Here is a 27573-nt window from a genome sequence, read left to right on the forward strand (position 1 = left end):
ATGACTTTTGGATTTAGGGTTCATACAGAAAGGTGAGTCTAAGTTGTTCGTATATTAAATTCATTATATCACGGAAAATCTTGTTACTTCTGGGCATAAAGCAGTCCAATAGTGACATGATTATAATGAACAGCGAGCTCTCTACCAAAACTGTGAATTCATGACCCCTGGAATCATAGTTCAGGGCCTAGGGTAGGGATAAGTTGGTCATTATGGAAAATTCATTTATATCTTAGAAAATCTTATTTGCTTCTGAACATCAATGAGGCAAAATCTTTAAATGATCATAATGGGCATTTAACCACCAAGCCAAACTGATAGCTTCGTGAGTCCAGTGCTCAGGTAACAGGGTGGGGCTAGATTGGTCATAAATATTAGGTATTGAAAATGTAATCAAAATAGCTTTTACTGCTGGACGTCAAGCTAACAAATTGTTTGCATGATTATATCAAGCAATGTTTAATTTATTACCCCTGGATCCAGGGTTCGAGTGCCGGGTTGGGACTTAGTTGATCATATATGTTGAAAAGGATGTTTGTTTTAGAAAATACTATTTTCTCCTACACTTCAAGAAAATATTATGTAGAAGATAAATAAAATTTTATGTCTCATAAACTGTTTTACATGCAAGCTTTTACATTGTAATTCCATCTCATAATTTATAATTTGCAATTTCATTATTTGTTGTATTAAACTCGGGTTCAACTCAGATCGGGATCGAATTCCAAATAATGAAAATCCGGTGACGCACGAGGTTTTGCTCAATTTAAGACTTGCTTCAAGTTCCTTAATTATATAACATTGTTTTGAAAAAAACACAGCTGAAATACCACTTAAGGTAAATCAATGTGAACATTTCGTTAATGAATTGATTAGTACAACAGATGGCATGGAGGTAAGCACTCGATACCCAAAGCCAAGAACAGTGGTGCTGATGGGCTATTCCTTCATAAGGAGGCTCGGTGTATTCATGAACAATGTGCAACATTATGATAATTTACGTCTTCAAAAAGATAGTTTTGAAGTGTTAATTCGTGTTAGGGCGATCTCAAGACGTACGAGCTGGCCAATCTACTCGACTTTCAAAGTATCCATACCGACAACGGTATTTGTTACATCCAGATCGGTGGAAATGACTTAGCAGATTCACAGGCAACACCACGCAACGTTACTCGGCAAATCATGGCACTGGCACACTTTTTACTGGTAACATATAACTTCTCCTATGTAATTATTGGACGATTGCTACGCAAACATCCATCAAAAGTAGGAAGTAATTTCAATACCAAAGTGATTGACACCAATAAACTTCTGCATGACCAGTGTCACTCCTCAAACAGTAACCTCATATTTGGCATCATCGTGGCTTCTGGGTACACTGGGTAAGCATACAAAGCAACAAGTATCGTAATGTATTACGAATTCTAAAGACATGTAGCTATAGCTCATTGGTAAAGCGTTCGCTTCGTAACATAAAAGTTGTGGGTTCGAACACTGCTTGTACCATGACCGCTTCAAACCTAAGATGTAAACATGGATAGTGATTGTTCCTTCGCCAAACACTCAGCTCTTAGAAGTGAAAATCACGAATCTTTTGAATATGATCTTTAATACGGAGGTCCCGCGTCCCGGCAGGCGTTGGCAAAAAAAGAACCCTCATTATCAAGGCCCTGAGCGCTAAGATCAGGTGTAAATTAGACGTACTTCACCTACGGCTGGTCATGTTTCAATTTGAGTGGACAAATTCTCGACGGAATGTACAACAAGTAAAGGCATAACGAAAAACATGCATTTTTGGGTGACCGTTAAGGCCCTTAGGCCTCTATAAGGTTTTGTTCCCCGAGACTATCAGTTGTTGAGTTTTGTTCTCCGACTCTCCTTATACCTCATCTTTAAGTACCCATCATTTACAAGGAAATCGCAATTCAATGTGCAAAGAGATTGTGTACCTTGGTTAACGTGATCAAACTTAAAGCTAATGCGGCATGCAAAAGAACTTTGTATTTGGCTTAAAATGGGCATGCATAGGGACATTATTGGTGGAAATAAAGGCTTTCTTTGTGCCGTGAAATATGTGGAAGGTTTACCTGTTACTTCCTCTCAGAATATACGTAATTTCTCCATAATTTCCCGAATCAGCGTCAGTAGCCTACAATAAAATTATATATATTCACAATAGGAAGTACAATTTACATCATTCTCTCTAACTATGTTTCAGCGAAGGAGTTTCATTTTGTCTTGTTTTACCCTATAGTTTACCACAGTAAATGCCTCCGTTTACTATAATGAAAGGTGAAGATAACGAACAGTGATCAATGTCATAACTCCTATAAGCAATACAAGATTAGAGAGTTGGGCAAACACGGACCCCTGGACACATCTGAGGTGGGATCAGGTGCCTAGGAGGAGTAAGGATACCCTGTATGATTGGACACTAAATAAGAAATGTGCGATCCGTTACTGATTATAAACTTTCCGTCCACGTGAATAGATTTTGATTTTATGTATAAGGTATATATAATCAGGATATCAATATACCTTTATGTTTGTAACTGTTGTGTTGAAGCAACTGTTTTCAAGTACGTAGTAAGTTTCATTTATTTCTGTAAATACAGGATCGTTGTCGTTGGTATCATTGATAGTCACGTATAAGGTACAACTGTCCGATAAACTGGATTTCTTTTTGTCTCTTGCAATAATCTAAATATATAAACATGATAAATGGTCATGTGAATTTCAGAAAGTGCTGACAATATTTAGCACTTCATATCTTCCTGATCCTTAGCTGCAGTTCAGGTTGTCAAATCGGAACCGATAGTGAAATTAGGAAATGAACTAGAGTGCAATATCTTATATTTGCTTTTTCATGGACTTTTTTTTATATTTACCCTTCAATTAAAAAGCAAACCTCGTAACTATTCCAAATCATAAATATTTTAATCCCTAATTTTTTTAATTCTAATATCACCATCACAACAAACTCTTAATCGCCTCAACCTTTTATGCTTGCAATCACCTACCGTTAAATTCATGGTTTTAGTGCTTTCGTAGTCAAACATATATGGGTTGACGAGACGGAGTAGAAAGGTTCCTTTAGAGAGGATCGTGTTGGGTGAGGCCCCGATGTCGCTGTCAGATGTATTGATACTGTCAGATTTGTATACAGAAAGCTGAATTTCGTTGTTGCCAATCTGAAAGAGAACTTAATCTCAGAACATCAACATGATACAAGAGGCCCATGGGCCTAGAATCGCTCTTCTGATACATTGTAGAACAGGCAAAAATTCTCCCTAACCAAGATTCATCAATTAACAAAGTTTGATGATGTTAAGTCAAATAGTACCTGCAAATTTAAATGTAACTGTCCAAAAGTAGGTCACGGTGACCTACTTTTGGTCGACACGCTGAAGACTCAAGATGCATCAACTCACAAGTCAAATAGTATTCAAATGTAGCCGTCAAATTCCAAAAGAAGGCCACAGTGACCTACTTTTTGGTCCACACACTCCAAAGACACAAGATGCATCAACTGACAAAGTTTGATAATTGAAGTCAAATAGTATCTGAAATATTTGGATAAAAACGTCAAATTCCAAAAGTAGGTCACAGTGACCTACTTTTTGGTCGACACACTCTGAAGACTTAAGACCCATCAACTGACAAAGTTTGATGATTGTAAGTCAAATAGTATCTGAAATATTCAAATATAGCCGTCAAAATCCAAAAATAGGTCACGGTGACCTACGTTTTAGTCAGCACACTCTGAAGACTCAGCATGCATCAACTGACAAAGTTTGATAATTGTAAGTCAACTAGTATCTGAAATATTAAAATATAGCCGTCAAATTCTAAAAAGTAGGTCACGGTGACCTACTTTTCAGTCAACAAACTATCAAAGTTTGATGATCCTAGCTTTCATAGTGTCCAATATATGCATCTAAAATTCAAAATGTGAAATTTGAATGTCTGAAAAATTCAAAAAGTAGGTCACTGTGACCTACTTTTTTTATAAATATGTTTCGAGGCCTCTAGACGCATCAACTTACAAGGTTTGATGATTCTAAACCTCTCGGTATCTGAAATAACAACCTAAAATATATTCATAAATGATTAGCCATAAAATTCAGAAAGTAGGTCATGGTGACATACTTTTCACATGATGCAGTTCAAGGTCCCATAATCCATCAACTGACAACTTTTGATGATCATAGGCCTAAAAGTGTCCAAGATATGCATCAAAATCCATTTAATAATAATTACCTGTGAAATTCAAACAGTAGGTCACCATGACCTACTTTTGAGGCAACATGATATTAGGTCCTAAGATGCATCAACTGACAAAATTTGATGATCCTAGTCCTTATATTAAACAAAATATCAAAGTTTAAACAAAACAAAATTTAAGGTCAACTTTGAAGTGACCTTGAGACCACACCCTTTGCCCCAGGATGATGCCTTGAACAATTTCTTATCTACAACCTATCCTCATCCTTATGCATAAGTTTAGTGATAATTTGCCCAGTGGTTCTTGAGTAGAGGATTTTTTAGCAACCACTACTTTTGTTTGCATTTTCCTAATTATCACCCCCTTGTTAAAGGGTCACAACCCTAGTTTTAGTACAAATGAAAGCCCTTGGGCCAAGGAAACCGTGTGACAAATTTGACAAAAATTTGCCACGGGGTTCTTGAGATATAGCCTTTTTCCAAAAAGTTGACGCACATCGCACACCGCACGCGAGACATATGACCATATGATTAGCTGTTTGAGCCTTCGGCTCAGAAGAGCTAAAAATCCTAAAATATGTGAAAATAATAAAAGTCCACATAATCAAGATTATCATCAAAGGTGAAGATAACGAAAAGTGATCAATCTAATAACTCCTATCAGCATCAAAGAAAGCGTAAATCATTGCTGTTCTTTATTACAACCTTCAATTTACAGAACGTCACAACTGATGCCGCGTTATGTAGATTGAAAGACAAAATATGCTATATATAACAGACATTAGCCACAGTCTATTGCGATAAAATAAATCATGTGACTATTGTAAATGGCAAGTGAGTACAATGGGTATAGACTCATGCACAAGAAATCCTAATAATGTTAATTTGTACAATTTTGGTTTCGTTCTGTCTCTTGGCACGGTCTACGGGTGTTCAAACCACAACATTTTAGCCGCTTTTGCACTGTCTGAACACAAATTCTTCTCACTAAAAGCGTGTGTTTCTGTTCTGTGTTTAAACTGCTGTCAGTTAACACTGTGTTACAATTGTTCAACTAAGGTTTTGTTTAATGCAAAGAGGAATGCATTATCAAATTACGTAAATGTCAATTAATTAAATACTCTTAATTCAATTTCAAATCTGTTGTCCAATAAAAGTATCATTATAGTCCCCGAGGGTCTATACAGTCCGGTAGCTAAGTACTTCGTTACTAGCTTGAAAATACGGATGAATATTTAATTGCTGTTATAAAATTTAGAAATTCATTTCAAAATTAAGGATTATCTTCCTCACGCATAGCTCTTATCCTTAGACGAATTTGACTCCACTTTTTTGGCACACTCTTTCCCCTATAATAGCTCTAAAACTTCATTGTTATTTCGGATTTCAAACATTTCGGTTGAGCATCACTGAAGAGACATTATTTGTCGAAATGCGCATCTGGTGCATCAAAATTGGTACCGTATAAGTTTTACATACTGAACATTAATCTACTAATCATTAATTACTGCATGCTATGTTAATACAGTATGTTAACGGTGTTAAATGAAAGTCGCCGATAACGAGCAGTGATCAATCTCATAAATTACACAAGGAATACAAAATAAAAAGTTGGGTAAATACGGATGCCTGGACACATCAGAGGTGGGATCAGGTGCCTAGGAATAGTGAACATCCCCTGCCGATCGGTAACACCCGCTGTGGGTTTGATAAGATAAGTCGTACGTTGAATTAAATTTACCACTAAATTAGATTTGAATGTATTAACTGTCCTACTGAGGTATATTGTTGTTAATACATTTACTACTGTACCATAAAAACATGCACATTTGTAATCACAAATAATTAAAATTTTGAAATTCATTCAATTTAGTAACCTGTTCATTTTGTCATATTCTATTAGTTATGTAGCTTGTGGTCCAGTTTGATTTATAATGACTTTATGTTTACAACATGTTTGATGATATCAATGAATAATTGAATTTAATGTATTACAACACCTTCTGTGAAGGGGTAACAAATTTGGACCACTGAAGGTATACTCTGAAATGATACCGAATTAAATATAATACATTCTGAATCATATGTTCAGCTTATGGAGATTTCTCCTCATGAAAGATGAAGATAACGAACAGTGATCAATCCCATAACTCCTATAAAGGTGAAGATAACAAACGGTGATCAATCTCGTAGCTCCTATAAAGATGACGATAAAGAACAATGATCAATCTCTTAACTCCTATAAAGGTGAAGATAACGAACGGGGATCAATCTCATAACTCCTATCAAGGTGAAGATAACAAACGGTGATCCATCTCATAACTCCTATAAAGGTGAAGATAACGAACAGTGATCAATCTCATAACTCCTATGAAGGTGACGATAACGAACAGTGATCCATCTCATAACTCCTATAAAGGTGAAAATAACGAACAGTGATCCATCTCATAACTCCTATAAAGGTGAAGATAACGAACAGTGATCAATCTCATAACTCCTATGAAGGTGACGATAACGAACAGTGATCAATCTCATAACTCCTATAAAGGTGAAAATAACGAACAGTGATCCATCTCATAACTCCTATAAAGGTGAAGATAACAAACAGTGATCAATCTCATAACTCATATCAAGGTGAAGATAACGAATGGTGATCAATCTCAAAACTCCTATAAAGGTGAAGATAACGAACGGGGATCAATCTCATAACTCCTATCAAGGTGAAGATAACAAACAGTCATCAATCTCAAAATTCCTATAAAGGTGAAGATAACGAACGGGGATCAATATCATAACTCCTATCAAGGTGAAGATAACAAACAGTGATCAATCTCAAAATTCCTATAAAGGTGAAGATAACAAACAGTGATCAGTCTCAAAACTCCTATCAAGGTGAAGATAACAAAGAGTGATCAATCTCATAACTCCTATCAAGGTGAAGATAACAAACGGTGATCAAACCCATAACTCCTATAAAGGTGAAGATAACGAACAGTGATCAATCTCATAAGTACTATAAAGATGAAGATAACAAACGGTGATCAATCTCAAAACTCCTATAAAGGTGAAGATAACGAACAGTGATCAACCTCATAAATCCTATAAAGGTGAAGATAACGAACAGTGATCAATCTCATAAGTACTATAAAGGTGAAGATAACAAACGGTGATCAATCTCAAAACTCCTATAAAGGTGAAGATAGCGAACGGGGATCAATCTCATAACTCCTATCAAGGTGAAGTTAACAAACGGTGATCAATCTCAAAACTCCTATAAAGGTGAAGATAACGAACAGTGATCAACCTCATAACTCCTATAAAGGTGAAGATAACAAACAGTGATCAATCTCATAACTCCTATCAAGGTGAAGATAACAAACGGTGATCAATCTCATAACTCCTACAAAGGTGAATATAACGAACGGGGATTAATCTCAAAACTCCTATAAAGGTGAAGATAGCAAACAGTGATCAATCTCATAACTCCTATAAAGGTGAATATAACAAACGAGGATCAATCTCAAAACTCCTATAAAGGTGAAGATAACAAACAGTGATCAACCTCATAACTCTTCATGAGACGCCTACATTAGAAATTTATTGTTTTCATTCCATTTGAATTTTTTGACGTACTTTAGTTTATAAGCAACCCCCGGTGAATCAAGAAAACCAATTTACCATTAATTTGTTTTCTATAATTAAAAACTCGAGTTTTAGCAAAATTATAGAGAGTTGTCTTTCTTTTTATCGCCAATTCATCTCTGTTTAATGAAATCCAATTTAAATAAATGTGCAAATTGAATAAAATAAAATCATCTTTGAGGTGGCAGTGAAACAATACTATTCGTAGCGGCCCTTTCACCGCATGGGATTTTAATTTTTGACCAAGATTTCTTAATTATGTTCAATACATTGTGAAAGATTTGTATAGTGTTATATGAAAGGTGAAGATAACGAACAGTGATCAATCTCATAACTTCTATAAGCAATACAAAATAGATGGTTGGGCAAACACGGAGCCCTGGACACACCAGAGGGGCAATATTTTACAAATTTTGAACATCATAGAAAATATACAAGTTCCTATTAGGACTTTGATAGCTGTACTATTTATAACCACAAAAAGCCAAAAATAAACGTTAACCTATGCATCCAATTTTTTGCAGAGAGTACACAATACATGCTCTACTTTAATTCGCATAATGTCATGACGTAAGCGTCATGGCGTTACATCCATGTAGTGTTCATGCTGAAAACAAACTCAAATTATTCTCACTCTAAAACGAAAACTGGTAAAGATATTGTTAAAAAGATAAATTGTTCTATAACCTTTCAATCTTAGAGTATCAGTTGTGGAGGTATCATTAATTTTTGGAAATGAGCCAATTTTGATACTTTGTGGTTCTTTAGCAAACTAATTTAACGGTCTTCTTTAGGGATCGTAACTCTGAGTATGCCACTGCAGGGTCTGTCATCAGTGGTTCTAGTAGTTTGGAAACGTCTCCAAAGAAGGCTTATTGTCTTCTGGGTAGTTTTCAGTCTGTGTCGCTGCAGTTTGGTAAAAGTCTGCTTGGAACATCCCTATGGAACGCTCACGTTCATCCTTGGATAGTCATAACTTTTGGAAAATTGAGACAAAATCGAAAATAATCTGATTTCCTTGAGGGATTAACGATAGAAGGTTTGTAAATCAAAAAGAAAAACCCGAAAAATATACAGATCCATGTGGTTACGATTTCTTGTGCATGAGCTAATATCCAGTGTACTCACTTGCTGTTTAGAATAGCCACACTTGAATAACCACGATTATTTTATCACAATAGACTGTGGCGAAGGTTTGTTATGTATCTGTTCTATATATCTTTTCGTTATCTTTATCTTTCATATAGGATATTTTGTCTTTCTAACTTTTATTCAAACTTAAAGTATTAGACAAATAGATCTATACCTTTCCTTTTTTTATTAATCACAACTAAGGACTATTTTCAAGCAATTCAAAATTACGTGTAAGTGGTCAGATTTCCATAACATGTGGTGGCAGTAGTGCATAATTACTTGAAAATCACCCCCAAATGATAATTACGTTTCAATAGCCATTATAGTCATTGAATGTCTGGTCACACTCAATCAAAACGTATCTAAAAATATATTTTCCTCGATATTTAGTGTTTCTTCACATTCATTTTTAAGATCTTGTTTCTGTATATATTTTATACACTCTTCCTATGGCCCTTTTCACAAAAAATCTTACGATTGAGCTAAAAAGATAAAAGCACCGTAGTTCTTTTGTAATGTTTTGCTCACATATTTTTGATTGAGCAAAACTATGTATATACATTCGTGATCAAACTTTCTTCTTACTTAATGGACAGTTACACTCAGTTGCGTATAAGGAAAAGACAAATTTTTTATCTTAGTCGTAATGTTTTTTGTGAAAATGACCGCATCTTTATTTTCACTTAGAAGTATCACAAACTTTGAGCAATGCAAGACGCTTTTGACCGTTGCAGTGAGGGTTCTTTAACATGTTAACGCATACTGTGATACAGAAATTTACTTTCATTTCGGGGGGCCTGAGGAATGAACTCGCAGTACCTACTTCATATTTTCAAGTGACAATGACGGTTGAATTCTTTTCCCAAGGTTTATCACAATAGTGCAAAAACTACAAAATTAACTCATAGCACATTTTTTATGATAATGTATAAGTATTATTGCAGTGAAATGTGTATAATCTTATATGCGCCGAGGGGAAAACGTTTCGTCGGAATAAACTGTGAAGACAATTAGAATATGAAATTAAGAGAAAAAGAGTCGGAATGACCAATGAAGTGGTTTGCACAGATGTCGGATTAGTCAGTTTTTCCTTTATAGATGTTATAAAAAGGCCTTCGTGCATATAGCCTGTCATGACGCTTGCTCCGTGCGTGTACCGCTCCGGTGTGACACGGACTCCAGAAATCAAACCAAGAATATCCCGAATGTGGAGAGAATACCCTCAACCATTTGGCTACCGATACCGGTATTTTACTATTTCTTTCTGCGACACCTAAAATGATTCTTTATCTGTCTATAGTACAGGAATCTCTCTCTCTCTCTCTCTCTATCTCTCTCTCTCTGTGGTTCTCTCTCTCTCTCTCTCTCTCTCTCTCTCTCTCTCTATATATATATATATATATAGAGAGAGAGAGAGAGAGAGAGAGAGAGAGAGACAGAGAGAGAGAGAGAGATACCCATAATACTAACAAGTAGTTCAATTCCCCTATTCGATATTTGTTATTTTTATGAAGTGAGTATGATGTTGATTAATATGACATGCATTTGCCCGATCTCTGATGTTGATAAAAACTTGTTTTTTCACATCATAATGCCACTATTTAAAACAAGTACTGCAAACGTTCAGATACATCTTTCCATACTGTCATTTTATACTATACTGACTACATTTATCTATTGTATTTTAACAACTATTGGTGAACTCCGTCAATATATCGATTGTCCAATTACCTGGTCAATATCTGAGACGGAAATTCCGCCAGGAATTGAGATTGGTACATCCGTCATGTTTTCTTTCACAGAGCCATGATATACATCCTCTCCAAATTTCGGTGGATTGTCATTAACATCCTTTACGGTGATGATCAATGGTTTTGTTGTGTTTGTCTGAGTACTGTTGCCGACATTGGTCACTTCAGACGCCTGACATAAAGATAGAGCAATAAACAGAGTATAATAAACGCAAAGTACCGTAAAACACCACAATGAATGATAATTATCCCAGAGCATTATTTAAGTATATACACAGAAGGTGCTATATTTCTTTTACAGTGCAGTATAAGTACACATTTTGGGAATGAGAAACCTTCCTAAGCTCGATATAAACACCCTGTATATACACATTTTTCTGAAACCTGACATCACAGAGAGCAAATGCATATTATTCTGAAGACTGACATAAATATACAGTAAATACACATTATTCTGAAGACTGACATATAGTAAATACACATTATTCTGAAGACTGACATATACATACAGTAAATATACATTATTTGAAAGTCTGACATACACATACAATAAATACACATTATGAAGGTTGACATACACACCCAGTAAATACACAATATTCTGAAGACTGACATGATTATACAGTAAATACACATTATTCTGAAGCCTGATAAAACGTACAGTAAGTGCACATTATTCATTATTCTGAAGCCTGACATGAGTATACAGTAAAGGCACATTATTCTGAAGTCTGACATACACATACAGTAAATACACATTATTCTGAAGCCTGACATGATTATACAGTAAATACACATTATTCTGAAGTCTGACATGATTATACAATAAATACACATTATTCAGAAACCTGACAGACACACACAGTAAATATACATTATTCTGAAGCCTGGCATAAAAATACAATAAATGCCTATTATTCTGCAGTCTGAAATAAACATGGAATAAATATACATTATTCCGAAGCCTGAAGTGATTATACAATAAATACGCATTATTCTGAAGCCTGACATAAACATACAGTAAATATACATTATTCTGAAGGTTGACATAAACATAGAAGCCTGACATATACATACAGTAAATACACATTATTCTGATTTCTGAAGTCTGACATAAATAATTACCCATTATTCTGAAGCCTGATATGATTATACAGTAAATGCACATTATTCTGAAGCCTGATATGATTATACAGTAAATGCACATTATTCTGAAGCCTGATATGATTACACAGTAAATGCACATTATTCTGAATCCTCACATCATTATACAGTAAATGCACATTATTCAGAAACCTGACATAAACATACAGTAAATACACATTATTTTGAAGTCTAACATAAACATACAATAAATTCATAAATATTTAATGGAACGTTAAATTATTTTATATTCAGAAGTTTGTACTCCTCTTTACTTTCTTTGTCCATACAAGTACTCAAGTGATAAGATAGTGAATAATATGTTTTATGCATTTTTTCGTAAAAGTAAAGACGTTCACATTTTCATGCTTGCATTGTGAAATCACAATGCATCAATACATTCTTACATCGTAAGACTATTTCATGACGTCAAGTTTGCTGATGTGACGTTATCATTTTGAATCCGATACTTACAAAAGGTAACAAAGTAATTTGGTCTGCGAATTTTTTTAAAATTATTTCATTCATAGCAGTATCGTTTACGATTTTATTTTTACGCAGACTGATGTAATTTAGTTACCTCCACATCCCCTCCCCCATCCCATTTTTACTGCATAATTACTCGATAATTTCTTTTGCATTTGGTTTTTGTAATGGCGCATAGGCCTTTATAGTGTTTGGCCTTTTTTGTGCGCCACCTTTTTGACATCATTAGTGTTTTAGTTGTATATTGGTTGAGATCAATCTGTGTAATGTATATATGTTTATTTGCGCAGTTGCAAATCTAGTTCTATTTTTCATATTAAGTGGTCCCAGCCAATTAATTTTTTTTTTTTTAAATTTGAACTATGATGTATTTTTTCTCTGTCGTCATTTGTTTCAATAAATGACATAATCAATCAACAATATTGTTATTTCATCATAATAATAGTCAGCTGTGACAAAAATGAGCCCCGGAATGCCAGAGGTCCTTCCAATATTATACATGTATCGCTTATCTTCAAAATTGTTGAATATAGAGATTATTCTGAAACCTGACATACAATACAATAAATACACATTAATCTGAAGGCTGACATACACATACAGTAAATGCACATTATTCTGAAGTCTGACATAAACATACAATAAATACCCATTATCCTGAAGCCTGATATGAACATATAATATATACACATTATTCGGAAACCTAACATATACATACAATAAATACACGTTATTCTGAAGCCTGGCATACACATACAGTAAATACACGTTATTCTGAAGGCTGGTATGAAGCACACAGTAATAACGTTGGCTTGGCAGGTGATATCACTTGTTTTATGACACAGGCTGACTGAAGTAAATAATAAAATCTTACTGTAACATTCACTGAACAAACTCCACGAAATTCTTTAATAGTTCCTTCATCCCTATCCATCGTCTTCTTAATCCTCACTACACCAGAAGAGGGATTCATTGTAATATACTTTGAGCAGTTTCCTGTGTATAAGATAAACAATATATCCTTCTATTAATAGTTTTGATGATTTCATTCTTGAACTGTTAAGCCATTTTGTATTAATGAAATTTGAGGTTGTTATGCAAAATCAACATACAAACAAGGATGTGTTGTTGAAATCTAAAGAGAACTTGTGGTTTGAATACATTACCTGATATGCTATATGATATATTGTTGGGTATACCAGTGTCGCCATCAAGAGCAAAAACTTCAAAAATACTCGTCCCCTGAAAATGATGATGACGTCAAAGACATTTCAGACTATAGGGTTGTATTTTACCTTCAGTATTTTATCTCCAGTCACAATTATAGCAAACATGAGTATTATCCACTATAATTGATTGAGTAGAGGAAAGGATGAGGTTTTATTTTGATATGTTTTATCGAATTTACCACGGGAGAATCTTCCATAATATCAGCCATGTACGGTAGTCCCTGGAAAATTGGTGGTGTATCTTGCACATCCAATATCGTGATTAGAAGGTCTGCGGAATTGTTCAGTTGGGGGTTACCACCATCCTACCAAGTATAAGCCACAATCAATAAGTTTCCAGTACAAGTGATGTACAGGAAAACATGCGTGTAAATATCATAATTACGACTGACAAACTGACAAACAATATAGGAATTATTTATCTTAATTACGACTGACAAACTGACAAACAATATAGGAAGTATTTATCTTAATTACGACCGACAAACTGACAAACAATATAGGAAGTATTTATCTTAATTACGACTGACAAACTGACAAACAATATAGGAATTATTTATCTTAATTACGACTGACAAACTGACAAACAATATAGGAATTATATATTTTAGCGGCATGTGAAGTATGCGAGATGTGTGATGTAATCTTTGAATGATTTGAGTCCTTTATGACATACATGTAAGTAATAGGTAGGCTATATTTGCAAAATCACCTTCATTTGAACTCTGTGCAATCATTGGTTACTGGAGAATGCGTGTCACTAGCAATTTATATATTGAATTTAAGTAAAATCTGATTCATAAAAGCAAAAACAAACAACTTCCAAATCAAGGTAAGCTTATCTTGGGGATCACTGCATGGAAATTGTAACTGAACAGGCTATAGATACGTAAAAGTTGTCTTACCTTTGCAATCACTTTGTATTGATAGAAAGTTAATTTCTCGTAATCCAGCGCTTTCTTTAGATAAAGTTTTCCGGATTTTTCACGAATACCAAATGTGTCGTTGTAAAGTGCTAAAGCCTTGATAAAACCGAAATTAGTATCAATTATTATAACTGAAAAATATAGAAATCGACACACCAAAGTAAATCATGAAGAAGAAACTTACATCCAAAATACTGCATTTCCTTCTTTGCACATTTTAAATTAAGCTACATAAATATCCACACACAAAAATTTAGTTGCAATAACTAGCTTCAGGTCTTGTGTGTTTTTGTTATATTATAACTGATATATAAGACTAAGACGTCCCGCTTGGGGTGTCAAAAATCACACCCAAGTTTGAGCCCAGTGGTGTTTTCATGAAAAGCGAAGATAACAAAAAGTAATCAATCTCATTATTCATATCGAAAAAATACAATATCGGGAACAGGGCAAACACGGACCCCAGCAAACCCCAGAGGTGGGACCAGACTCGTACGAAGAGTAAACATTCCAAGTTGATAGGTCACTACCGCGGTGAGCTCTCTATCTTTATCAGGGAAATGGGGGCAAAAGTAGCATGTAAAGAACGGTCTAACTGTTGATACAAGAAAACAACTTCACGCAAACGTCAAAGAGATCTAGCCGCAGAAGATGGAATAAATCGGATCACAATAACGATCTGCATTTTATACATTCCTTCAGGGCGAAGATTTAAACGTGAAGTCATACTTTAATCAAGATAGCGTAATTGCTAAAGAAAGCAAAATTAGTTGGAAATAATTTTACGCAAAAGTTTAACGATTTTAAAAGGCATATGTAAAGTGTATGTTGAGTTTTCACATGTCGGGACTTGACTACCCTTACACCTCAAGAACACTTGAATATATTGCTTGTTGAAGTAGTCTTACATCCACAAAACGCTGCACACCTTTATTGTATTTCATGAATAAATTGAACCCGAAACACAGTACAAATTGACAACTAATATTTATTACATTTTTATGTTAAGACGCTTGATTTATTTCTAGAGATGATGCAACTTGAAAGGCTAATATTAACTATAACACCAATCCCAAAATAAGTACATATTACATTATTTCTGATATTTTAAAAACCCAATCCCGCAGAAACGCATGTACAGTTTGAGAACCTGTATCAGAACAGAACGAACTCTCGCGCGACCTGCAATAAAACACATCGGATAACATTCAATCTAATAACACGTGGTTTTTGCAAATAAAATCATTATAATTACCAGTAATTCCATCCAACTGACAAACTAAAACCAATGGCAAAATTACTACATGGCGAGTTTGATTTGACTGCGGTCGCGATACTGAATGGAGGTAAGATAACGAAAAATGACTATCTCATAAATTCTATCAAGCAAACAAAATAGAGAGTAGGGTAAACACGGACCCCTGGATATACCAGAGGTGGGATTAGGTTCCTAGGAGGACTAAGTATTCCATGTTGGCTCTTTACATCCGCCATGAGCCCTATACATGTATCTCGATCAGGTAAACGGAACAATACGTGTAGTCAAAATGAGCATGAGTCTGCTAATGTGAACAGAGAAACATTACAGAGCTGCAATCATGTCCGCGAGTGTGAATACTTCGCTCTGATGATCAAATGATTTAGGAACCTGCAAGTGTTTTATTTTATTTCATTTTTTCTCTATGGTAATAATCAACTTTGTACCATGAATAAATATGAATATTCACATTCTTTGTGATTTGTAATTTGTCTTTCTCATAATGTAAAACTTATATGGTACCAATTTTGATGCAACAGATGCGCATTTCAACAAATAATATCTCTTCAGTGATGCTCAACCGAAATGTTTGAAATCCGAAATAACAATGAAGTTTTAGAGCTATTATAGGGGGAAATAGTGTGCCAAAAAAGTGGAGTCAAATTCGTCTAAGGATAACAAATTCGTTATAAATTGTAAAAAAAAAAATAATAATAATTCAACATACGGATCTGCCATGAAGCAGGAACTCTATTATTCTTTTACAAAGTAGAATGTCTTATATGTGTAATACGGAAGAGAATTACCCACAGGTGTGTATCAGAACGTTTAATGACCTAACCTAGGCCAAAACAAAATGTGTGTGTGTTTCCGGTTTCCAGGCCCAACCTATATATATTGATATTACACATAAATGAAATAAAAATCCAGAATTTTCAAACTGGAATTATTTTCTTTTGCACGTTTTAGTTTCTCTGATTTACATTTTGACAACTATTGATCGTCAAAATGTTTTAAAAATATTTGTAAAGCATATAAACCTCAATTCAAAGCGTATCAAAATCTACAGATTTCAAATAAAATGTATTTAATGAAATAAAAAGTTTGAACTACCCTACCTATTTTGGGGGAAGTGAAATACATGTAAAAACACATATATTTTATTTTGGTCTTAGGAAGAAATAATAAGATCGCGCGATTAAAAATCAAAGTTTGAATTCTTCTTACTTATATCATTTTACTATTTCGAGAGTACAATATTCTTATAAATATGGTCCACTCACCTGTCCAGCGGGCTGCAAACAGAACAAACGCCATATAGTAGTTTCATGTAACAATGGACAAATATACAGATACTCCGTTTGAAACTATCGGATTCCATTTGAATTATAAAACACAACATATTTCATGTCATCACCTGTATAGAATAGGAGACAGATCCCCCCGGTCCATTGTCACTGTCTGTAGCAAGTATATTGGCATTGATGTCAGAAGACAGACGGTGGTTCTGGAAATATTAATTATCATTATAGGTTGTCTTTTGAAAGTACTCATTGCGTTATTCTAAACTGTAATACTAATCATTCTAAGTGTACCTCTGGAACTTTCACCCGGTAGGCCTGACTTGAGAACATGGGTTTTTCGTCATTCACATCAGTCACGAACAGGGTTACCTCCAGCGGAGACTACAAGGTTAGAAACTGCATCTTATATCTTTATTTAAATTATGTTTATTACGATCATCTTTAATCGGATTCACTCCAATAATCAACCTAGATCTTACCACCGGGGCATCTTTACTGCTGCTTGTAGCAATGAAAGTCATCATATGGCTTGACTTGGCCTGTAAAAATGAATGGCATTTTTTTTTTATTTTCGCCTCTAACATGGAGGCTCACTCACGGTAAAATTACCACGAGAGTATATCCTTAAATGAATGTTAAAAGTGTGATCATCTTATTATATCTGCCAATTAACCTCCTTTTATTTTTAATGTATTTTTTAAAGTCTGAAAACATGGATAATTATTAAACTGTATAATTCCAAATAATAACATTGAAATCCATGAGGTGGTGTTTTATTATTATTATTTATCATATATCATTTTTCGGGGGAAGGGGTATTAATGTTTCCTGCAAGTGGTTTGAATTGACCGTTTGCAATTTATCGGATCCTTTTCTATCACAGAACAAAGTTTTACAAAAAGAAAATTGAAATTGGTAAAACGTATTCTAGACATTTTGTGTTATTTCGTAAGTGACAATATATCTTATTTGGGAGTATTGTGGTACCACAGCCCGACTCATCTGCGTACGATCTATCTAAGGATATATTGATATCCTGACCCGCATCTTGCCAGACGCTTCAATTGACACAGCCTGTCTAAAGGACATATCTGGAGGGATTTGTCAGGTATTTACTCGACTATTACGACATTGGCGTCGCCGGTAGCTGTGGAATCTACGACTATTCGCAGTTACTCATATTAAATAAAATCTGTAATTTCCTGTGAAATTATCGTGCTTTTCACGAACCACGTGTTGGCAATTGTTGATAGTTCATTAGGGAGTTCAGAACGACTAAATATTTTCAAATTTTATCAATAGACATTGTAATCATTTTGCATTATCTATACTTAGTACGTTATTTTAGTGTTTCAAGCAGATTAATTTCTATAATACAGCTATATTCTACACCCGAAAAGTAAGATCACGTGATCATATTTTCCCGCTGTTTTTATTACCAAATTTATGGCGCGCATTTCGTGCCATTAGAATTTTGTTCAGAATTTTGATAGTGATTTTGTTTGGATTTATGAAATAAGGTTAAGATTAATTTCAATTGTTACCTGGGATAATTTTCACTACAATTTATTACTTAGCTATAATTCCCAACCATACGGTTGCACTTGCACTAGGTATTGGGGTCACTGGCTCTGCTCATACTCTTAGCTATCACTCTGTTATCCTCTTTCTGAGTTATATTGGATAGTTAAGTAAGTTGTATAAATTATGGCTTCAAATAACCCAATCAACTTGTACAAAGCCTCTGGGAATGATTTAAAGTCGTTGGAAGGAATTGGTAATGCTAAAGCTAAACGAATTCTTGAGCTTAGGGAATCCAAGGAAAACTTTACTTTCAACGATGTGGCAGAAGTGACACAAATTACACTCGCACAATGGACAGCATGGAGTGAAGCAGGTGTTGTCACCATTGAGAAGCCCCAAGGAGAAGCTTCAGCAAACGCTCCTGCACTCATACCTAATGAAACCAATCAGCTTCATCTCACCCTACTAGAAATGAATAAAAGTATCCAGCAGCTACGAGATGAGGTGCAAACATTAAGATCGGAAGTTGTCCTGAAATCTGAAATTGATGAGTCAATATTCCCAGTGTACAAAACACCTAGTGCACCGACGTCTGGACTTCAGGACACCGACGATAGCTTGGATAAGACAGTGATCCTTACTACGGGCACAGTTCAAACACCAGCCAAGCAGTCGGATAAAGGAAAGGAACAGAAAGTTATTATAGATAAACTGACCTCTGTTATTCCTTCATCAGGTTATATAACGGATCCATTCAAAGTAGCCAAGCCTAAAACAAGTACACCCCTTATTGGGAAGTTAGGAGCCGTTGCTTTCCAGGATTTGTCACCGATACCTTTAAACCCTAGTTTCGGACAGGATGGCAAGCCTCTTGCAACTAAGGTTATAAACAGTGGAAAGCCGATTCCCACAAAACGAATGTCAAAGCCAGAGTCTCAGGAACCCCAAAGTGAATCCAATGTGGTGGGGTCTGTGACTCCCAAAGGGAAAGACAGGGGTAGGAAAACAAAAATGAACAGACGACAGAGATCCTCCTCTTCCAGTTCTTCAGATGATAATACCATGTCAAAGTGGACTCAAATATCACGCAGCAGGTCCAGAAGTAAAAGTCCTCAGGTTCAAAAAATGCCAGTATTCAAGGGTACTGAGAGTCCAAATTGGGAATCCTTTATTTATCAATTTGAGCGGATTGCTGCGCATCGAGGATGGTCAGTACATAAGAAAGCTTTCCGCCTCCTGGATTGTTTGAGTGACGTAGTCCTAGAGTACGCCATGAAAGTAAACCAGAATGGTGATTACAAGGACCTGAAACGGCAGTTAAAGCAGAGATTCAGCAGGAAAGAGGTACCTATCCTTGCTCGTCGTCAGCTGCCCTTTACTAAGCAATATGAAAATGAGAACGTGGAAGAATTTGCCCAGCGTGTTTACTTCTTAGCACTAGATGGCTATGAGAGCTGTGAAGGAAACATGATTGAGGAGATAGCAACGGAAACGTTCTTACGAGGCTGTCGAGATAAGGAAGCTGCTATGAATGTTATGGATAGAGAGTCAACAACACTACAGAAAGCCGTAAAATACGTAAGAACTTCTATCGCAAACCACCGTGCCCTGTATGGGTCAAGAGTAAGTACCAGAGCCACTACATTTGCTCAACGCCAAGTTTTAGTCCCAAGCAGGGAGGGGTCTCCAACAAGTGATTCTTCTCCTAGCAGGGCTGAACCAAAGCTCTCTAAACAGAAAGGTAACAGCAGATCCTCCTTGGATGAGCGAATATGTCATCTTGCTAGCATGGTTGAGAAGTTGACCACAACTGTTCAGCAGTCAATTGGTAGGCAGCAGACCCCACCCAGTTCTCCGGTTGTGCGGGGGCGGTTTCTTGAGAGAACACGAAGTCCAGTTAGATCACCAACCAGAGGGCAGCGTTACAATTCCCCAATCAGGAGTGGCCAGTATAACAAGACTGTAGTCGAAAACAAAAATCCCAAATCCAATGATTTAAACGGGAAGGGGTCAAGTCTATAGGCTCTCACTTGACCCTTGATGATAGTGGCCTAAAGGATCAGTTAATAACTATAAGAAGAACTTTAGGAAAAAGTATTAAGCTTGATGTCATCATGGAGGGGAAACCATTAAATGCCATCATTGATACAGCGGCTATGATTACCCTTATCAATGAACGCATAATTCCACAGAATCTTCTAGTCACTGCTGAGCTCATGAAATTAAAAGGATTAGGATCCCAAATTGTGCATGGCAGGCTACTAAAAAAAAACACTTTTGAAATTGACACTCTACATGTATCCTGGGACTGCTGTGCTGTGCCAATGGAAGTTGATATGATAATTGGACTGTACTTTCTGGAGGCCAATCATGGGATTATCAACATAAAAGAGGGAACATTATCTCTAGAAGGCAAAACATTTCCAGCCAAGTTGATATCTAACCTACATGAAGGGCTTCATAGCTCTCAGGTGCGGGTACAGAGAACAGTGTGTATACCGCCTAATTCTATAGCCCGAGTACCAGTCCAGCTTGACAACCCATTTATTGGTGATTATGTTGTTTCCCCAGTTTGTCTGAAATTTGGTGTTCTAGGTTCACATGCCTTAGGAATGGGATGTACCACAACCATGAACTTTATAAATGATACCAATACAAACGTCAAGATCAAAGAAGGAACTGTAGTTGGAGAGGCTGAAGTTTACACGGAGATCTGTCTAAAAGACAGTGGCGCTTTTTGTATCCGAACTAACCAGACTGGTGTCAGTGAGGACTACACACTTCCAGCACATCTTACTGACATGTACAACAGATCAGTCGCTGATCTCAATGACACAGAAAAGTGGCATGTTAGACAATTGCTAGTGGAATACCAGGACATATTTTCAAAGCATGATCTTGACCTTGGATGCTTAACAGCGGTAACACACAAGATAAACACTCAGGATCATCGGCCAGTCAAACACAAAATGCGCAGAACCCCCCTCGGGTTTCAAGATCAGGAAAAAGAACAATTGGACAAAATGCTACAAGCTGGAGTCATACAGCCATCAAGTTCTGATTGGGCATCAGCGCCTGTCCTTGTGAGAAAGAAAGATGGGTCGATGCGATGGTGCATAGACTATCGAGCCTTGAATGAAAAGACGGTGAAAGACTGTTACCCCTTACCAATAATCGAGGATTGTTTGGATACCCTTCAAGGAACAAAATATTTTGCCACACTTGATATGGCCTCCGGCTATTATCAGATAATGATAGACAAAAAAGATCGTCATAAAACTGCCTTTATAACACGCTATGGGCTGTTTGAACACACTCGTATGGGAATGGGTCTCTGCAATACCCCAGCTACTTTCCAAAGGGCAATGCAGCTTGTGCTCAGAGGTCTCACTTGGAGCCAGGTCCTTGTCTATCTAGATGATGTTGTCGTTCTTGGGCATAGTTTCGAAAATAGCTTGGAGAATTTGCGGGATGCCTTTGATAGATTTAGGTTACACAACTTGAAGTTAAAACCAAAAAAGTGCACGTTATTCCAGAACAAAGTTGAATTCCTGGGCAAAGTAGTGAGCACGCCCTGAAGGTCTTTTTATATTGGATACTGACGCCTCTGATAAGACAATCGGAGCTGTACTATCTCAAGTCCAGGATGGCCAGGAGAAGGTTATCTGTTATGCAAGTCATGTCTTGCTCAAACCTCAACGCAAGTATTGCACAACTAGGAAAGAGCTCTTATCCGTTATTAAATTCTGCAGACACTTCAGGCATTACCTCCTTGGGCGTCGTTTCCTGTTACGCACTGACCACAATAGCTTGGTATAGTTGATGCGCTTCAAGCATATAGAGGGGCAGCTGGCCCGTTGGCTGGAGGACCTAGCACAGTACAACATGGAGATAATTCACAGACCGGGAAAAAAGCATACATATGCTGATGGAATGAGTCGTTTACGAGACGATATATCTGAATGTGATTGTTATTAGGCTGGCTCAGATCCTTCAAGTTTACCCTGCGGGGGTTGCCATTACTGTTGCAGAGCTCATGCACAGTGGGGGCGATTTACAGAAGATGTTGACGATGTCGTTCCCTTATCGACTAGACCATCCCTTCCCGCAGGCCCTGTTCTAGCTATCCGAACACTGGAGGATCACTGCCCAGAGTCCAGTGATGTGGAGTCTCACACATGCAATTGGGCAGCAAGTTTCACTCCAACAGATGTCAGACAAATGCAGAAAGAGGATGCTGACCTGAATCCAATTATTGACTGGTTAGACAATAACCATGAACCTTCTCAGGCAGAACTTACACTTCAGAGTCCAGCAACACGAGCGCCGTGGATGACAAGAAAATGTTTAAGGCTGATTGATAGCGTGCTCCATTACAAATGGGATAACAAGGTAAATAGAGGTATGTGTTTGTTGGTACCTAAACAGCTTCAAGCAACTGTCTTGGAGGGGTGTCACGATTTCAAAACATCTGGACATTTGGGGCAGCAAAAGACCCTTGAGAGACTCAAACAAAATTACATGTGGTACAACATGTCTCGTGACTGTATAGAATATGTTCAGTCATGCAGTACTTGCAATCAAAATAAGAAACCGCATGTGAGGCCTCGAACCTCCTTGGGTACTTACCATTCCGGTTTCCCAATGGAGCGTGTGCATCTGGACATCCTGGGTCCATTCAACACTAGTGAAGATGGTAACAGCTATGTCTTAATGATGATTGACCAGTTCACGAAGTGGATAGAAATTGCTGCTCTCTCTCTGATCAATGCGCCTTGTCGATAGCTCAAAAGTTCTTGGTGCACTTCATAGTTACATTTGGATGCCCACTTCAGGTTCATACAGACCAAGGCAAGAACTTTGATAGTAATCTATTCAAATCTCTATGTGAAGCTCTTCAGGTTGCTAAAACCCGAACTACACCCTATCATCCGTCATCCAATGGACAAGTAGAGAGGTATAACACAACTGTCTTGCAAATGATCAGGTGTTTTATTGAGAAAAATAACAGAAAGTGGGACAGAGATTTGCCTCTACTAGCTATGGCTCTGCACTCAACCGTCCACCGACAAACGGGGTTCACTCCTAATAGATTAATGCTAGGTCGCGAAGTCATTCAACCGGTACACCTAATAACGGGAAACATACCAGAAATCCTCACACCGCAAGACCCGAGTGAATGGAGTGCCAAACTTTCCCAACACCTGGCGGGTGCCCACCAATTTACTCGCCAGAATTTGATGCAAGCCCAAATGCGTCAAAAGCGAGACTATGACTTGAAAATAGCAGAGTACCACTACAATGAGGGTTATATAGTTTACAAACTTGACTCAAGCACAGAAATTGGCCAGTCACCTAAATTAAGATCACCTTGGACTGGGCCATTCCTTGTTGTGGCATGTAGACCTCATTTGTATACGGTCAGTCAAAGACCGGAAGAAGGAAAAAGTCATCCACCATGACCGTCTTAAGTTGTGCCAAGACCGAGATATTCCTATGTGGCTCCGCCGACTGCGGCACCAATATTTCTACACAGAGATGCAAAATCTAAGTGAAACGGCAAGTCAAGAACCAGACTTAGATGATGTTGCAACCCCTGGACAAAGCTTGAATGTCTCACAAGATTACAAGGACAAAGATCCTGGTGAAGACGAGTATGCCACGACCAAGGTCGACGTTGGTAACAGTCTTCAGAGAGATGGACATCAAACACGAAGAGGAAGGCCGTTGGTCCCTCCAGACAGATTTAGAGATTTTACTCTAGAATAATGTGCTTAACATTATAATAGTTATAGTAATAATCGGCCATTATGTTTGTGTATTTTCTTTATTTATACCTTAGGGAACTGATTTCCCTACACTCTTTTTTTTCATTCGTTGTGTTACATTCTTTTAGAATATATATACTAGGCATCACATTAATTTCAGATGGCTTATTTAAGAAACTTGGATGGTTTGGACGAGAGCCATTTTGTTCCAAACTACGACCTGTCCTCCACCAGTCAGTTGTCAAACGGAGACGACTGGATCGTATTAGACGAGACCGGCTCGGATCACTCATCATGGTCTCCTGGACCAGGAGCAAGGTCACAGGAGCAGTCAATTGCAGGAGAACACTTCCTACCAGAGACAGCCTCTGCAGTGGTATCCGATGCCGGCACTCGGATGTCCGTGTCTAGGGCTTCATGCTCTGGCACGTCTCCAACCCATAACCAGAGCTACCATTGCCCAGTCTGTGGCAAAGGCCTGTCTGGACATGTGAAACCACCTGCCATGGTTTTGGATAGGTAATCTCTCCTGCTGGGAGTGCAGACAATTGGAAGGGTCAGCCCTTAGCCTGACAGTGAAGCACACTATGGCCCATAAGGGACAGCAGAGGTCCTTCGACGATGATAACCTACATGAGTGGTGCCAGCTGTTCAATGGGTCATTACATTTACTCAGAGAATGGTTTCGTGCAGAGGATCTAAATGATCTCTTACAATTATTGGCAACTCAAATTAACATCCCAGGTGGGGAATTTACTGTTTCTGAACATCAACTGATGGCATTCTACAGCGCTCATTACAGTGACAGCCAACCATGCTCGTACATAATTTCCCCTCTAAACCACATAGTGTGTGTACTCCATTGGCAGGTCATATCCACTATTCTCAAGGGTCAGACCCCAGAGCGTCAGGAAATGTTCAAGAACCATCAATGTAGGCTCCTAACCACAGGGATGACTGTAGATAAGTCAATCATTTTTGAAGAACCGGTATCACTAGTGGACAGTCACTTCCATCTGGACAAAGTTCTCCAACGTTCCAGCTATCTCAACTGGCCTCATCTGCAAGATGCCCTTCAGGGAAGAGGTTATGTGGACTTGGCAATTGCCAGCTATGTATTTCCTAGAGAATGGGATGCTTGGGAACAACAAATAGCGTCGTCCACTAACCTGAAGGTTTCCTTTGGTATCCACCCTCACTCTGTGATGCCCACCCTGACATCCTGACAAGGTTCTCTGAATTGGCTAGCTTGCCACAGTGCTGCGCTATTGGTGAAATTGGCATAGATCTAACATCGCAGTGCAGCTGTAATCCATGCCATAACCCTCAGGACTGCCAGCGTGAGCGCCTCAGGAAACAGTTGGACTTCCTTGCAGAAATGCTTCTGATGGTTCGTGACTTGGGCAAGCCCGTCATACTACACTGTCGAGAACATGGCACAGGTGAAGCAGCAGTGCACACACTCGCTACCATACACATGATGGATATGTCGGATCATGTCTTTCATAGACACTGCTTCATTGGCGAGTTAGAGGAGCTGCGGCAGTGGCAGAGGGAATTGACCCATGTCAAGTTTGGGGTCACAATGAAATCCGTGCAGGACCCGAGGATGGTAGAATTGATACCGCCGGAGCAGCTTTTGCTTGAGACAGATGCCCCCTATTTTCCTCCTGCTCCTGGATGCCGCCTCAATCATCCTTGGAATATTCTCTCCTTGGCCAAGCAAGTATTCTTTATAAGGAATATGCCGGCATCCCTTCTGTTGAAGATAGCCAACACTAATGCCATGGAGATCTATAGCCATCGAGTCCACTAACTATATATAGTGCCAGTCATCTTATTGTTATAAATTTTTTTTTCTTTGTGGACCTCATTTTGGATTGTACATACATTTTTCATATATATGTACTTAGGAAAAGTGCATGATTTCTGTTATCTGATGTTTGCTGTTACGTATTGGTCTTCGCATATCTTGAGGACAATTCAGTTATTAGTATACTCCATGTCCTATTGTTGAACTGTTTGGAGGGGGTGGATTTTACATAGCTGTAAAGTTAATATAGTATTAATTCGCCAATGAACATCATCGGCTCTACAAGGAGGGGAGGAGTGTGGTACCACAGCCCGATTCATCTGCGTACGATCTATCTAAGGATATATTGATATCCTGACCCGCCATCTTGCCAGACGCTTCTATTGACACAGCCTGTCTAAAGGACATATCTGGAGGGATTTGTCAGGTATTTACTCGACTATTACGACAGTATGGTTAAGGAAGCATAAAATGACTTCCATTCTCTTAATTTACACCATCAAGTATTACGTTTGTCATATTTAATGTATTTCAGGATGTGACAATCCAAATTACGATGTAGATCACTTCTACACACTCTACTGGATCCTTTGATCCCCCGCCATTACAAAATGTCGAGCAAATGTAGTTTATAACGGCATGCTCTCTGAAAAACGTTATTCAATTCAGCATTTTGGTATTTCTTTTGAGGCCGCTATATGCCACATATTCAGTACTTTCAAAATTTGATTATAGAACGCATCATATATCATATGCATTATGTATGTTTGCTTTAAGTAACGTCGCATTACTTACATGATAGTGTCCAAAGCATTCCGAATATCTATGTTACGTAGCATTACTCAATTGATAGTGTCTAGAGCATTACGAATATCTATGTTTGGTAGCAGTACTTAAATTATAGTGTTCAGAACATTTCCTTATGTTACTATTGGACTTTTGCGAGATGGGCTGACTTTTACAGTCAACGGCTGACTTTGATACGAGCATACTATACGGAAACCTTTTCGTGACATATATGTATACATGAACAAGTGATGAAGCGCTCCAATGTACAGAAATGTTAGTTGTCCAAACATTATAGAGTTGTTTTGGTTCATTTCCATACTCGTACTGTTTCTGGAACAGTAAAGTCTATGTGACTTAATATCCTCCATATTTCTCCTGCGATGGAGCAAAAATTGACCAATGTTAAAACATCTTCCCTACAACCTCACATCTGTAAGAAAAACTACATGCATAGATCTAGTCATGTAGAGCATGAAGGCCTCTACCGAAATTGTAAATTCCATGATCTACGGGGTAGACGTACGACTCCAGGTCGGAGCTAAACTTGGTATATATATAATGTTTATGTGTAAACCATTTTTA

At 37.4% G+C, this 27573-nt stretch overlaps 1 protein-coding gene across 1 annotated transcript in view; it reads right to left on the reverse strand.

Moving 5' to 3' along the window:
• Positions 1–27573, reverse strand: part of LOC125668031 (cadherin-23-like) — a 90486-nt gene that overhangs the window by 36247 nt on the left and 26666 nt on the right. Inside the window, exons 6-17 of the mRNA XM_056163829.1 lie at positions 17577–17636; positions 17389–17478; positions 17211–17300; positions 17077–17088; positions 14515–14631; positions 13789–13914; positions 13547–13622; positions 13255–13376; positions 10732–10923; positions 3021–3191; positions 2539–2700; positions 2088–2149 (exon numbers count right to left, since the gene is read on the reverse strand). Of these exons, the coding sequence (XP_056019804.1) occupies positions 2088–2149; positions 2539–2700; positions 3021–3191; positions 10732–10923; positions 13255–13376; positions 13547–13622; positions 13789–13914; positions 14515–14631; positions 17077–17088; positions 17211–17300; positions 17389–17478; positions 17577–17636 (1280 nt within the window). The remainder of the gene's footprint in view (positions 1–2087; positions 2150–2538; positions 2701–3020; positions 3192–10731; positions 10924–13254; positions 13377–13546; positions 13623–13788; positions 13915–14514; positions 14632–17076; positions 17089–17210; positions 17301–17388; positions 17479–17576; positions 17637–27573) is intronic.

Source organism: Ostrea edulis, chromosome 4 (genome assembly GCF_947568905.1).
Source record: "Ostrea edulis chromosome 4, xbOstEdul1.1, whole genome shotgun sequence".
Classification (NCBI taxonomy): domain Eukaryota; kingdom Metazoa; phylum Mollusca; class Bivalvia; order Ostreida; family Ostreidae; genus Ostrea; species Ostrea edulis.